The 14384-nt window shown below is 35.9% G+C and overlaps 1 protein-coding gene across 1 annotated transcript; it reads left to right on the top strand.

The window, feature by feature from the left end:
* The first annotated feature begins 1345 nt into the window (after positions 1-1345).
* LOC139040464 (olfactory receptor 8U3) lies at positions 1346-2305 on the top strand. Its single transcript, XM_070487231.1, has one exon. The coding sequence runs from the start codon at positions 1346-1348 to the stop codon at positions 2303-2305; it is 960 nt and encodes a 319-aa protein (XP_070343332.1).
* Positions 2306-14384: the final 12079 nt, after the last annotated feature.

Below are 14384 nucleotides of genomic sequence, written 5' to 3'. Positions count from 1 at the left end.
GAACAAGCAGGCCACTAGACTTTGGACAGCATAGCTTGATGAAAACGAATATGTGCTGTACTGTCACACTCATACTATACCATCTATTCTCTGTGACCACAGCCAAAACCCTGAGATTTTTCAATTGTTAATCAGGAATAATGGGATAGAACCTTCTTCATACCATTAGGAACAGACTATCATAAGTGAATTCACGTATTGCACTAAGTAGAGTATCTGATAAGAACAGCACTCAATTGCCACAGATAAATATTAATGATAGTAATAAACACAATTTGAAATATGAAGAATTTACATATGATGATCTCTCAACACTCCTTTCTTTCTTAACATTTTATGATTCCACTTTGGGGAAAATAAAGCCAGGAGAAAAAAAATAAAGTTTAAATGGGATAATATTGGGTTTAATGAGTCTTTTACAGACATAAGTTCTGCCTCTTTGGCAGGTATACAAATAATTACAATTATTCTGAAACACATCAAGAACTCTACCTACCTGTGCATATATGTTTCCATAAAACTTTATCTACAACTGAATACCTCCTTAGGATGCATTGCTAAAACGTGAATACTAGAGTAAACGCTTTGGATATTTTAAGCCTTTGAAATATATTGACACATATTTACGGGGAAAGATGTTTATCTACACATAGTTTAGAGTAGTAAGTTATCTGGTAGATTACTTAATGTTAACTCCTTGAGCAATAAACTTCAAAATGTGGTGAATGTTGAATTAGAAAAATCATAATTCTGTTTAATTTGTATGCAAATAAAATTTTACATTTTATCTTCTTTTTCATTAATTTTCTTTTGGCTTCTATAGCATCAAGTGTTTATTCTTTATAAGTGGGAGAAGGAATATAGGAAAGTCAGTCAGTCATAATAGATTATTTTAGTATTTTTTTTAAGTTTGTGGGAACATGCACACAATTGAAAAGATGGAAGAATAAATTTAGTTTTATTTATGAATTAGATGTTTGTGTGCTACCATATTTATATATGCATAGAAATGATAGAGGCAGGAAAAACACTAAAATATTAGTGTTGTTTGTCTCAAGTGGTTTCTTTCAGATACTATTTAACTTTTAATCATAATCCTCTCATATTTTCTAAAAGTACAAAGCTACATAACTGTAAAAAAACTATTTTGAGAGTAAATTACGTCTTTCTCTGGGGCAAGAATGGCATGTCATCAGAGAGGTAAGGTGCCCTTTTTGCCCACATGATGGCATGATTCAAGGTGATAAAATATCAGTGATAATTTCCCCCAACACTGGCAGAGGCCATGAGAAGTGTCATTTTTATTTTTCAATTGCAGCAAAATCCACAAAATCTATCAGAATAAATGGCTGAAGTTAATATCACTTATGTCACTGAATTCATTCTCAAGGGAATTACAGACCGGCCAGAGCTTCAGGCCCCATGCTTTGTGGTGTTTTTAGTGCTCTATGTGGTCACAGTGCTGGGCAACCTTGGACTGATTACCTTAATCAGGATTGATGCTCGACTCCACACACCTATGTACTATTTCCTCAGTCACTTGGCCTTTGTTGACCTTTGTTACTCCTCTGCTATCACGCCAAAAATGATGGTGAACTTTGTTGTGGAACACGACGCTATTCCTTTCCATGCTTGTGCAACACAACTGGGCTGTTTTCTCACCTTCATGATCACCGAGTGTTTTCTTTTAGCTTCCATGGCCTATGATCGCTATGTAGCCATCTGTAGTCCCCTGCATTATTCAACATTGATGTCAAAACGAGTCTGCATTCAGCTAGTGGCAGTTCCATATATATACAGCTTTCTGGTTGCCCTATTCCATACCATTATCACCTTCCGTCTAGCTTACTGTGGCCCCAATGTAATTAACCATTTCTATTGTGATGACCTCCCTCTCTTGGCTTTGTCCTGCTCAGACACGCACATGAAGGAAATTCTGATCTTTGCCTTTGCTGGTTTTGATATGATCTGTTCCTCTTCCATTGTCCTCACCTCCTACATCTTTATCATCGCCGCCATCCTAAGGATTCATTCCACCCAGGGGCGACGCAAGGCCATCTCTACCTGTGGCTCCCATATGGTGGCAGTCACTATTTTCTATGGGACACTCATCTTTATGTACCTACAGCCCAAATCAAACCACTCCCTGGATACAGACAAGATGGCATCTGTATTTTATACAGTGGTGATCCCCATGTTGAACCCCTTAATCTATAGTCTAAGAAACAAAGAGGTGAAAGATGCCTTTAAGAAAGCTATGGATAAAGGTTGTGAAACCTCAAAGGTATTAAAATTAAGAAAATAATAGTAATAAATGCTTTATTAAATACCAGAAGGGAAAGCAATCAAGCTTTCTGTTGCTGAAATTTCTTGTAATTCTTCCCTAATTGACTGAAAATGTGACTGTTACTTCAAAGAGCTTGACACTTTCTACAAGGACCTAAGCCAAACCTGGAAAGTCTGTATGACACAAAGTCCCATTCAGGCCATTACAGCCTTTACAGACCACTGAAACTATGTTCAAATACACTCTCACACACACATATGTGTATCTCAAACAATGGCAACTGCATGTTTTTGTTAGAACTTAGGACCCTGGAACTGCCTGAATTTGAATTCTATCTCCTTGATCTGAACTCTATGTGACTCTCTTGTCAATTTTGGAGAATAATAGGACCCAAATTATCCATTTGTTTTGAAGACTAAACAGGTTAATATTTATGAAATGTTTAGAACAATATACTGTGATAATAAGTGCTGTGTGCTTGTTATATAAATGTTTGTTATATATAATTAAAGGTTAATTCATTCATCTCTCAAAGGTTTATCAGTCTTTAAGTAAGAAGACAAAGCCTAGTTAGGTTTCTACTACCTGCAAGGTGCTTAAATAAGTAGTCTAACTTAATAAAATCAAACAAACCTAAGAGACGTGTGAGATTTTACTCTGGGCCCCAATTATCTATAAATTGTCTAAGGTCACATAATTAGTAATATGAAAATTCTAAATGCAAATTCATGTCTGTTTAAATTTTATTTTCATAATACTATAGGTGTTAAGAATAAAGAAGGTTGCAATATAGATAATATAAACTTAAACGTGTCATTATCAGATTTTTAAATAAAATTGAAAGACATTTGTTAAGAAATTGTGTTGTTAAATGAATAAGTTCAATGCATCTGTACATTTGTTCAAATAGAAAAATCTTAAATTATAATGTTGTAACTGAAAGTTCGGTCCCTGAACCCAATGCCATCCAAATAAGGATAACGGTGTCTTGAGTGGAAGAGGAAAGTTTTTTTTACCATGCCAGGCACTGGGAGCAAAGCAACAGCTCATGCCTCAAAAATTGCTACCTCCCCAATCAGGAATGGGTAGGGATTTTTATTTGGGGTTTTGGGTAGGGGAGGGGGCGCATGTAGCTGTGCAGTTTGGCATTTTCTCACCAGCCTGCATTTGGCCTTCAGAGGCTGCTTACAGGGAGGCAGGGGGATGGTGAGATAGGAGGATGGCAGATGGGCATCCTTTGCCTTTGTCTTGCCTTCCTGTTTGAGGCAGTTCAAGCGCAGGGAGTGGAGGAGTTGAGGTCTGGGAAGCCTCCACTCCTTGATATTCTTGAGACAGCAGCTTTCCTGGCAAACTTCAAGGACACATGATTAGCCAAACTTTAGTGTGCCTCCAACTCCAGGCCACCTGGGCTTTTGACAATTTGTAAGTCCTATTTAGTTGTAAAGCTCAAGGAGTCCAAGGTTAAAGAAGCAGGTATTTACATATGAGTGGAGCTAGAGAAGCAGGAAAGTGGATGATGGGTTTTAGTTTTAACCCCATATATGTTGGGTTCAATGTGGGGGAACTGATATTAGGGCTGGTGTTAAGAGGCTGTAACAACGTCATTTGTCTGTGTCTTCTATTTATCCAATTACCCTGATAAGATCATGACATAAACTTTAAAAATTAGAAATTTGTTATGCTTTTATTATTTTGATACTTCATAAAAAGTAATTAAATTAGTGATTTAGTATTATCTTATCATCCCTATTTTAGAAGGAAATTGTGATGGTGGCAGTCATTATACTTAATACAATTTGAGGTTTGTAATGCATGTGAGTGTTTCCTCTTCTGCACTTAATTTGTAAATAACTCAGATGTGCTGCCATGAGGTGCTTTGGGGACCTTGTGAGTGGAACGAATTCTCAAATTTTTAAGGTAGTTTTGAGGGAAACATGGTGTTTCTATTCACCACACTTTATCTTTTGAGAGTATGTTTACGTGGATAAATGCACACATGCATCTTCACATCACAACAAGAATGCATGGAAGAATCATAGACAGTCTCCTTTTTAACAGGTAAAGAAATAAGACATATGGAGTCTTTTTTTTTTTGTTGAGGAAAATGAGCCCTGAGCTAACATCTGCTGCCAATCCTCCTCTTTTTGGTGAGGAAGACTGGCCCTGAGCTAACACCCATGCCCATCTTCCTCTATTTTATATGTGGGACACCTACCACAGCATGGCTTGCCAAAAGGTGCCATGTCCGCAGCAGGATCTGGACCGGTGAACCCCGGGCCACTGAAGTGGAATGTGGGCACTTAACCACTGTGCCACCGGGCCGGCCCCCAGTCCTATAGAGTCTTGATACCTCACCTGAGGAACACTGATCTGGGATCTCCCTGCACCTTTCTTCTTCATAAACTTATTTACAGAAGTATTTATTTACAGAATGCTTAAACACTAATTGAGTTGAAGTTTTCATGTATTTACACAATTTTAATTCTTTACTATTAGCAATCATTTCATAAGGTAAAATTGGCTTTTCTCAGGGAAATGAACTAAGAAATTCAAGTGTAATCAATAGACATGTCATCCAACTTCTTCGTGGGCAGATGCACACAGGTCTCTGCAACCTCTAAAAGTGGACTCCAGCAATTGCTCTAGGTGACTGGGCTCATCTCTTGAAACACCAGTCCCGCAGTCAAAACATTCTTCATTTTGTCTGCAGGTATACCTAAATAGAATATTTGTATGTTCACCCTTCCTTCCGTGGTCTCAACAATGTTTTCCTTTTTTTTGTCTTTATCTGGATACAGAATCGGGAGGGTGAAGAAAAAGAAAGTAGGAAATAATCCAACTTCTTCAATGTCCAAGATTAGTGAAGAACGTGACTGATTTCAGTAAAATTTGGCCCCAAATTTGGGATTTTCAATTCCTAGTTTTATTGCATACAAAACCCCAGTTACTTGTAAAATAATGAAAATCTCATCTCACAAACTGGTATATAAGCATTTAGATAGAAATATATGTAAGGGCCGTCGCATATTCTTGGCATCTAATATATAGGATTGATAAATATCAGCTTTATTATCATTATTGTCAGTGATGTAGACAATCCTGAAGACGTTTTCTTGTCAATAAAGTTTTCTTCTGTAACCACAGCCGATTAATTGTCTACTTTGAATAAGAGTCCAAGCAGTTGTCTTTGCATATTGATATTAGAAGCTTTTAGACTTTGTTTTAGATTTTCTTTGATTTAGATACTCTTCAATTCTTTTCAGCTTATTGAATGAAGACTGAAATGTTCTAAAGAAGATGTCACATTTTCTGTATAAGTTGTTTTTAAATCCTTTAGTTGAATAAATACTACCACCTAGTTCTAAAATATTCTGCAGTAACAAGAATAAGAATAAGGATAGCTAACATTTATTGAATGTTTGCCATTGTTTGGACTAATTCTATGTATTTAGCATTTATCAACTCATTTAATGCTCTTATCAATACTAGGAAATGTCACATTTTCAAGTTTAATACGTGAAAATCAAGATTCAAAAAATAGATTAATCAAGTGATCCTTAACCCATCTTACTTTCAAAAAGGGATCATTTAAAAATATGTGAACTTAGGGCCGGGCCCAGTGGTGTAGTGGCTGCGCATGTATGTTCTGCTTCAGTGCCCCCGGCTTCATGGGTTCAGATCCTGGGTGCAGACCTACACATCACTCACCAAGGAATGATGTGGTGGTGTCCCCATGTACAAAATAGAGGAAAATTGGCACAGATGTTAGCTCAGGGACAATCTTCCTCACAAAACAAAGAACTTGAAAATATGCTTTAATTTAATTAAAAATTCATTTTTTTAGAAGCATAAGATTTTCAGTAATCTATCTAGAATGTAAGTACTCTGATGAAGTTAGTTTTACACTTTTTTGGATGCTTACTTGCATTTCCTTCATATTTTATCAATTATATTTTTTATTTATGTATAAGTTCAGAGGAGATCGTATTTTTCCTACATGTTTTGACTCATCAAAGTAATAGTAGAAAGTAATCTATGAAGAAGAACATCTAGAGATTACATGTTTATACACTATTTTTTTTTTCCTCAGGGCTTCTTCTTGGCACTCAATTTGGTCTGTAAGTAATAAATTAGCATAGAATGTTGGCATCTTATTATATAAGTAATCACACAAATTGAGGACAACCAGAGATCATTTCTCAAGAAAGTTTCCATTTATAGATGCGAAAAGTGCGTGTGTGTGTGTGTTTATTAAGTTCTTTTCCTTAGGTTCTAAACAAAGGCGGTTATAAAGAGTCATGCACGCCATCGATATTTTGGTCGACAGACTGCATGTATGATGGTGGTCCCACAAGATCAGTACCATATAGCCTAGCTGTGTATGTAGTAGGCTATAGTGTCTAGGTTTGTGTAAGTAAACTCTATGTTGTTCCCACAACAATGGAATCATCTAATGATGCATTTCTCACAAAGTATCTCCATCATTAAGTGACATATGACTGTAATAGCACATGGGACCCTGTGACATCAAAGTGTCAAAGTGAAATGTGATTACCCTTTACAGAAACAGCTATGAATCTGGTTTTGGGGGGAAATGGGAGATTCTTAGAAAGATTTGAAGTTAGGGCCACTGATAGGCAAAGGGATGATAAAGGCAGAGCGTCTTCTGCCCCATATGTAGTGAATTTTCCTTTGTTTTCTTCTCTAGAGTATATGAACAACGTGGGCGATCCATTTTCTGTGCCATACTCAGGCTCACATATCTTTCCAATTACTTTTCCAACTTATGAAAAATTTAATTTAAATCTAGTTTGGGGCAGACATTTTTGTGAATCACCATTCAGGTTTTTTTTTTTTTTTTTAAATCCCAGTGTTGTACAGTTTGTATCACTGGAAATATAAGATACGCATTGAAAAAAATTTAGCTTTACTGTTGGACAAAATTGAACTCAAATCTTGTTTTTTCTAGTTATCAGTCATGGTGTGTTAATGAACGACATAAACTGTTTTGAATTTCTTTATTCTTTAAATACTCATCTTAGTAGAGGTTACAAAATTAACTGAGACAGTCCATGTAAATTACATCACCCAGCATGTGACACAAAGAAAAACACTAAATAGATGTTGGTTCTATTTTCACTTTGAAAAGTTTAGAACAAAATAAATTGATAATGTATTAATGTAATCTTTATTAAATGTAACAAAAGTGTCTTCTTTCTTCAAGAAAAAAGCTGATTTTTTTAATAACAGTAATGGAGACCCTAAAAAGAATTAGCTTAAAACATGATCATAAACACACCCCAAAAGAAATAGGAAATAATTAAATTACTTTAAAGATCTCCAAAAAATAACTCCTTAGCTTTTATATTCTCATTTTGCTGATTTTAAAATGAAGCATATCATGCTGCCAACTATTTCTAAAAAGGCTATTACCCCATTACCTGAAACCAAATAAAAAAAGAGATCATGGCTCCTATAACAATGTTAATAATGAAGTATAATAGTCAACATTTCTGAAGTGCTTCCTGTGTCCTAGTAACTGTGCAATGCCTTTTATAATTATGGTCTTATTTAATCCTCACAATCAGTCCAAGAGAAAGGAACTGTTACTGCCTTTTGCAAATGAGCAAACTAACATATAGAAATGTGAAATAATTTACCAATGACAATAGCTGTTATTTGGAGAAGCTAAAATTGTTCATCAAGCTGTGTGAATGAAGAGTCCGTGTTCCTAACCTACATTAATAGGCAATGAATTATAATTGTGTGAAGTGGCTCCAATGAACTAAAGTGACACAGAATTGATGCCAATAAATGCTCCATGCCAATGTAGCTCTGCTGGTGCTATCCTATCAACTAAATGCAGAAAGTGAAGTGTTAGGGAGATTACCGAGAGTGTTAAAAACAAAAATCCTTGTTACCAAACCTTGACATGTTTTCTAGATTATCTATGCAGCAAGCTTGAAGTAGAAGATACCAGATGTTGATTGATTTCAGTACTACCCAAATTTCTCAATATGACACAGAATTAAGATAAAGCCAATATTTCCCAATTCTTTCTTTAATTATGAAGACAAAATCATGGTTAAACAGGATTCAGATCTCTCTCTCTTTTTACCTCCTTTTACAATTCAACACCTCAAAATTTACAAAATGTCTTTCATGTGGAAATCTCTGAGAATGAAACAGCTGGTGAGACATATTCTGAGTGAATGTGAGCACTTGAAGTGAGGAATTTGGCTCCATCACTTATCAGCATTGCAACTCTAAATAAAGCACAATCTTAAGTCCTCTGATCACTCCGTGTCCAATGACTCTTCAGTTATTTTATAGCCAAACACAACTTTTCTTTCATTCTTTTCAGTGCATTCTTTCCCTCCTGATTTCTCAAGCTATAGATCGATGGGTTAAAAATGGGAATCACCACCACATAAAACACTGAAGCAAATTTATCTGTTTTTAGAGAATGGCTTGAATTTGGCAGTACATACATAAAAACGATTGTCCAATAAAATATTGTGATGGAAGTCAAGTAGGAGCACAGGTAGAAAAGCTTTTTCTCTTCCTCCAGCAGAATGGATCCTCAGAAGGGCAAAGAGGATGAAGACATAAGAAATTATCACAATAAGTAAAGAGCAAACAGTATTGGACCCAGCAATGATTAACAACATCAGTTCTTTGATATGAGTGTCAGAACAATCCAGAGCCACCAAGGGAACATCATCACAGAGAAGTGGTTGACCACATTGGAGCCACAAAAAGACAAGTGGAATGTTGCCACACTCTAGACAAGACCCACAGTAAATCCGTAAATATATATGCTAAGCAATTATTTGGTAATAAACTTTTCTAGGCATGAGAATGAGATAGAGTAAAGGGCTGCAGGTGGCAACATGCCAATCATATGCCGTAACTGAAGCAACTATAGTTCACAAACTATAAATATGATGAAGCAGCACACCTGAATGGCACATGCATAAAATGTTTCATGTTTAATGTCACACAGGAAATGAACCAAGGTGTTTGGGGTAACAGATCAAGTAAAAGAAAGATCAATAAAAGCCAAATGACTGAGAAAAAAACACATGAGTGTATGAAGCTGAGTACTGATTTGGATTAGCACAATCAAACCAAGATTATTACCCAGGACACTAGCTAAATAGATCACCAAAAAGAACGGCTTGAAGCTCTAGATTATCTTTGAGTCCCAGAGGATAAACTCAGATACAGCTGAAGGATTGCCTTTGGCCATGGAATAGATTTAAAAGTTTTTTTTTCTTTGTTTGTTTTTAAAACCCTCCATACCTGCTGAGTTTTTTGGTCTCCACTGGCAATAATGAAGCAAATGTTAGGAGCTGGCTGACTCACCATGATCTTATGGTGAACACAATCAAAGGAGGATCTTCATGTTACTTCTGGTTTCAGAGTGAAGTGATTTTTTCCACGCAGAAATTCCAAAGCATGAAACTCTATGTAGATACGTAAAAAATAGAAGGATGGTATTTTATTTAAAATTTTACATGATTGAATAGTCTATCTCATAACTATTTTAATAAGAGATATTGAGAGTTATTTGAAAACAGATAATAAAAATAATATTTTACATTCTTGGAATACCTTAAAAAATTATAGTGGGGCTGGCCCGGTGGCTCAGAGTTTAAGTTTGCATGTTTTGCTTTGCAGCCGAGGGTTCGCTGGTTCAGATCCCGGGTGCGGAAGTGGCATCCCTTGTCAGGCCATGCTGTGGCAGGCGTTTTACATATAAAGTAGAGGAAGATGGGCATGTATGTTAGCTCAGGGCCAGTCTTCCTCAGCAGAAAGAGGAACATTGGCAGCAGATGTTAGCTCAGGGCTAATCGTCCTCAAAAAAAAAAAAAATATAGTAATCCCTTCAAAAATTTTTACTTAACGGGAAGTGACAAATTACTAAAAAAAAATGATTCCACAAGAAGTAATATGAGAGGTCATAAACAAACTTTTGAATACTGATTATCTCTATACCAAGTATTCAGGATAATTTTTATTTTATTTTATGTTAGTTACGATTTCTAATTTTCCTTCAGTTGTCATGTGGTGTTTGTAAATTAAAGAGAGAAAAAGAATATTTAGGAATACAGATAGTCTTGGTTTTTTTGAAAGAGGCATAATATGATTAAAAATACATAAGTGATTCAGAAAACGTATTTATTGTGAACTTTCAAACATCTAAATACAAAGCAGGAAATGAAAAAAATTCAAGGATGAATTTGTAGAAAAAAGAAGCAGGTTTTCATGATCTTTACGTGAACAGAAGAGAGATAAACTTGATTTTCTTTTTTCACTATTTCATCTCAGAATGTCTTTATACCAACCATATAGATTGGCAATATGGCTATCATCTTCATTTTCAGATATGGAAATGGACGGTGAGCGCTTCAGCCCTCTTTATGTTTCAGGATTAGTGTGAGATGAAGCAGAATAACTCATTAAATTAGTCCTTGATTCCCTAACATTGATTGATAGTTTATAGAAATGATCACCTTTCAGAGAAGCAAGAACTTCTCCATTAACCAGAGATGAGGGCAATTTTGGAAAGACAATCTAAGACTTTGTCTTTGTCAAAGGTTTAGAATAGTCCTTATCTTATATATTGTGTTAAATAAAACAATTGTAGCTCTTAATAGTATTAATAGTATTTAGATTGAGGTTTCCACTGCAGAAATCTCTGTGTAATCCCATCGTGCTGATAACTGTAGGAGGTTATTCTCTTTGAAATATTTCCAAGTGTTCTTGCATCACCTCGCTAACTTGTGATCTCAAATCCCTGCCTGTCTGGGCTCTTATTCTTTCTAGTACTTGCATTTCTCTGATGTATTGGAACCTGTGTAGCTCTTTTCCTGATACTAGCAAACTCCTCCACATCTTCAATCACTTTATTCTCCTTTCCCTGAACTAAAACTTGGCTTCTCCTTGAAAACCAACTTCTTTCTAGGTCACTTCTCTGTGTGCGGCTCCATTTGAAACTCTACATTCTTCAAGTCTAGCATGTGAGATTAAGCATTATTCATGTTTTGAGCATTGTCATTATTTACTGTTACATCTAGTGTTCATGTAAACTCCCCTTATGCTTTCAAGATTATATTCATTTTCACTGTTGTCATATGAATTGCTAGGTCCCTCCCTCTGATTCATTGAAGATGCTGATACTAAGATTATTCTGTTCCTCTTCCACAAAGTTGTCATCAGTGCCCATGAAGACCACCTGTTTAATAATATGGCTTCTCATATTCTTGATCTTGATATCAGTGACCCCACCCCAATTCGACTTGAGCTTTCATTCCCATGGCTCCATTTTGAAACTTGTTTCATCTGGAAACTGATCAAATGCTAAGTATCCAAAATTAAAACATTATCTGATGACTACAACTCTCCGCTCTTTCCGTTTCACCTTGATTAAGACACTCTAACTTTTTATTAACCTATTCAAATCACTATTCCTTTCACTCCACTAATTACCCTTTACCTGTGTCACTCCTTTATTCTATTCTTACCCTAGACAGCTTAGACTCTGTGATTTATTACTACAAATTCTCTTTCCAACATCCAAAACTTTCCTGCCTTATTTCCTCCCAGATATACTAAAATCTAGGTATTCTGAAATATTATTCTCTTTGCAACTGGTCCTGAACTATCAAGAACACCATCTTGGTAAAAGTGAGTTGTTACAAACTTACATTGAAAATCAAGTAGTGGCTTACTTGAACTGCTTTTTCCCAAACCAGTATTTTGTTTCCCAGTCTGTATGTAGCTATCTAAACTCTTTGGATGCTTCCATACTCTCTCAGTAGTTGCTAACAATCCAACATTAGAAGAAGACAAAGAACTAAACTGGACCTTTCCCAACTTCTTGTCACCAGTTACACAAAACTACTTGATTCCACATTAATTGCAAATTTTTAAAAATTAAATTATCTCTAAAAAGAAATTCTAAAAATAGATTTTATAATTTTTGACAGAAGGAAAAAACTTAAAATATCTTTCTAAAACAATTGATGAACATAATCTCAGAGGCCCGTGGCTGTGTACATGCTGATAGATGTCTTTCAAGCTTACTTGAATTTCTGTCAAGTCTCTGAGGAAAATCGCAATTAGTATAATCATTTCAGATTAGATACACATAAAAATGCAAAAAACTACAAAGACTTCTGTATGATTTATATTTAAGAGTTTTTATTATTATTTTAGACAGATGGTGTTATAAAAATCAAAACTGGAAGTGGCATAGTGGTTGGGTTTGCATGCTTCACTTTGGTGGCCCAGAGTTCGCAGGTTCAGATCCTGGGCACAGACATGTGCACCGCTCATCAGGCCATGCTGTGGCAGTGTCCCACATGCAAAATAGAAGAAGACTGGCACAGATTAATTTGGAATTAATTCTGTGATCATGACTGTTTCAACTGTCTATTGGTGTACAAAAAACAACCCCAAACCTTAGTGGCCCAAAGCAATAATGATTTATTATCTCTCATGTTTCTGTGGGTTAACTAGATAATCCTTCTCCAGGTGGTGGAAGCTGGGGCAGTAGGACAGTTGTGTGATCCAATTGACCTCAGTCGCATGACTGACACTTGGTGAGGCTGTCAGCCGAAGTGCTTTCTTTTATCCTTGTGATGTTTCCATGTGTCTAGCTTGTGTTTCCAATAATATGTCCTTCAGTAGGTGAATGGATAAATAAACTGTGGTACATCCAGACAATGGAATATTATTCAGAGCCAAAAAAAAATGAGTTATTAAACCATAACAAAGACACGAAGAAATCTTAAATGCATATTACTAAGTGTAAGAAGGCAATCTAAAAAGTCTACATACTATATAATTTCAACTCTATGACATTCTGGAAAAGGCAAAACCATTGTGGCAATGAAAAGATTAATGATTGCTAGGGGTAGAGGTGGTGAGGAAGAGATGAATAGACAGAGCATAGAGGATTTTTAGGCCAGTGAAAATATTCTGTGTAATATTACAATGAGGGGCCGGCCCCGTGGCCAAGTGGTTAAGTTTGAGTGCTGTGCTTCTATGGCCTAGGGTTTCGCTGGCTTGGATCCTGGGCGGGGACATGGCACTGCTCATCAGGCCATGTTGAGGCGGCGTCCCACATGCCACAACTAGAAGGACCCGCAAATAAGATATACAACTATGTACTAGGGGGATTTAGGGAGAAAAAAGCAGAAAAGGGGGGAAAAAATTGGCAACAGTTGTTAGCTCAGATGCCAATCTTTAAAAATTAAAAAAAAATTACAATGATGGATACGTCATTATACATTTTTCACAACCCATAGAATGTATAACGTCAAGAGTGAATCCTAAGGTAAATTATGGATTTTGAGTGATAATGATGCATCGATGTAAATTCATTCATTGTAACAAATGTACCACTCTGGTGAGTGATGTTGATAATGGGAAGGCTAGGCGTGTGAGACAGTAGGCAGTATATGAGAAATCTCTGTACCTCCCTCTCAATATTTCTGTAAACCTAAAACTGCCCTAAAAAAATAATGTCTTAAAAAAATGTTCAACCATATCAATAACGACATTGTAAAGTGAAGAGTAAGGTCACTTTTCAGGCACTTTAAATCCAAAACCTTTTAACAAAGCACCTTGTTACTTTTTCCCTCAGTTCAACTATGAAAGAGAATATTACTTATATTTGTAATGTTATTTGCATAGTTCATGTCTTTCAAGATGACCTAAAAATCTCAATATCATAGTGAAACAAGATAAAATTATGATTTTAAGGTGGTTTGTTCTTTGTCTCTATTGTGGAAGCATCTCACATTCAAAGAGAATGAATGATTTTTATCTCTTTTTTATAATTCGACTATTAAACAAACAGACATTGAAATTCCTACTATGTGTAAGTCAAAACATTTTCAAGGAATTTTCAAGGAATGCCTTCAAGGGATTTTCAGGGAAATAGGCATCAGGAAACTAAGCCCCAGAGGACAAAGGCTCCTATACTTACTGGCACTTTCTGACACTTACTGGCATCATTGTACATGCCTGGATTTAAAATCTCCTAACTCAGGATCCAGTACTCCTTTGATAACAACACAATTCA

This window comes from Equus asinus, chromosome 17 (genome assembly GCF_041296235.1).
Source record: "Equus asinus isolate D_3611 breed Donkey chromosome 17, EquAss-T2T_v2, whole genome shotgun sequence".
NCBI lineage: Eukaryota > Metazoa > Chordata > Mammalia > Perissodactyla > Equidae > Equus > Equus asinus.
The sequence above is the reverse complement of the archived record's forward strand: the minus strand, read 5'-3'. Positions and strand labels throughout refer to the sequence as shown.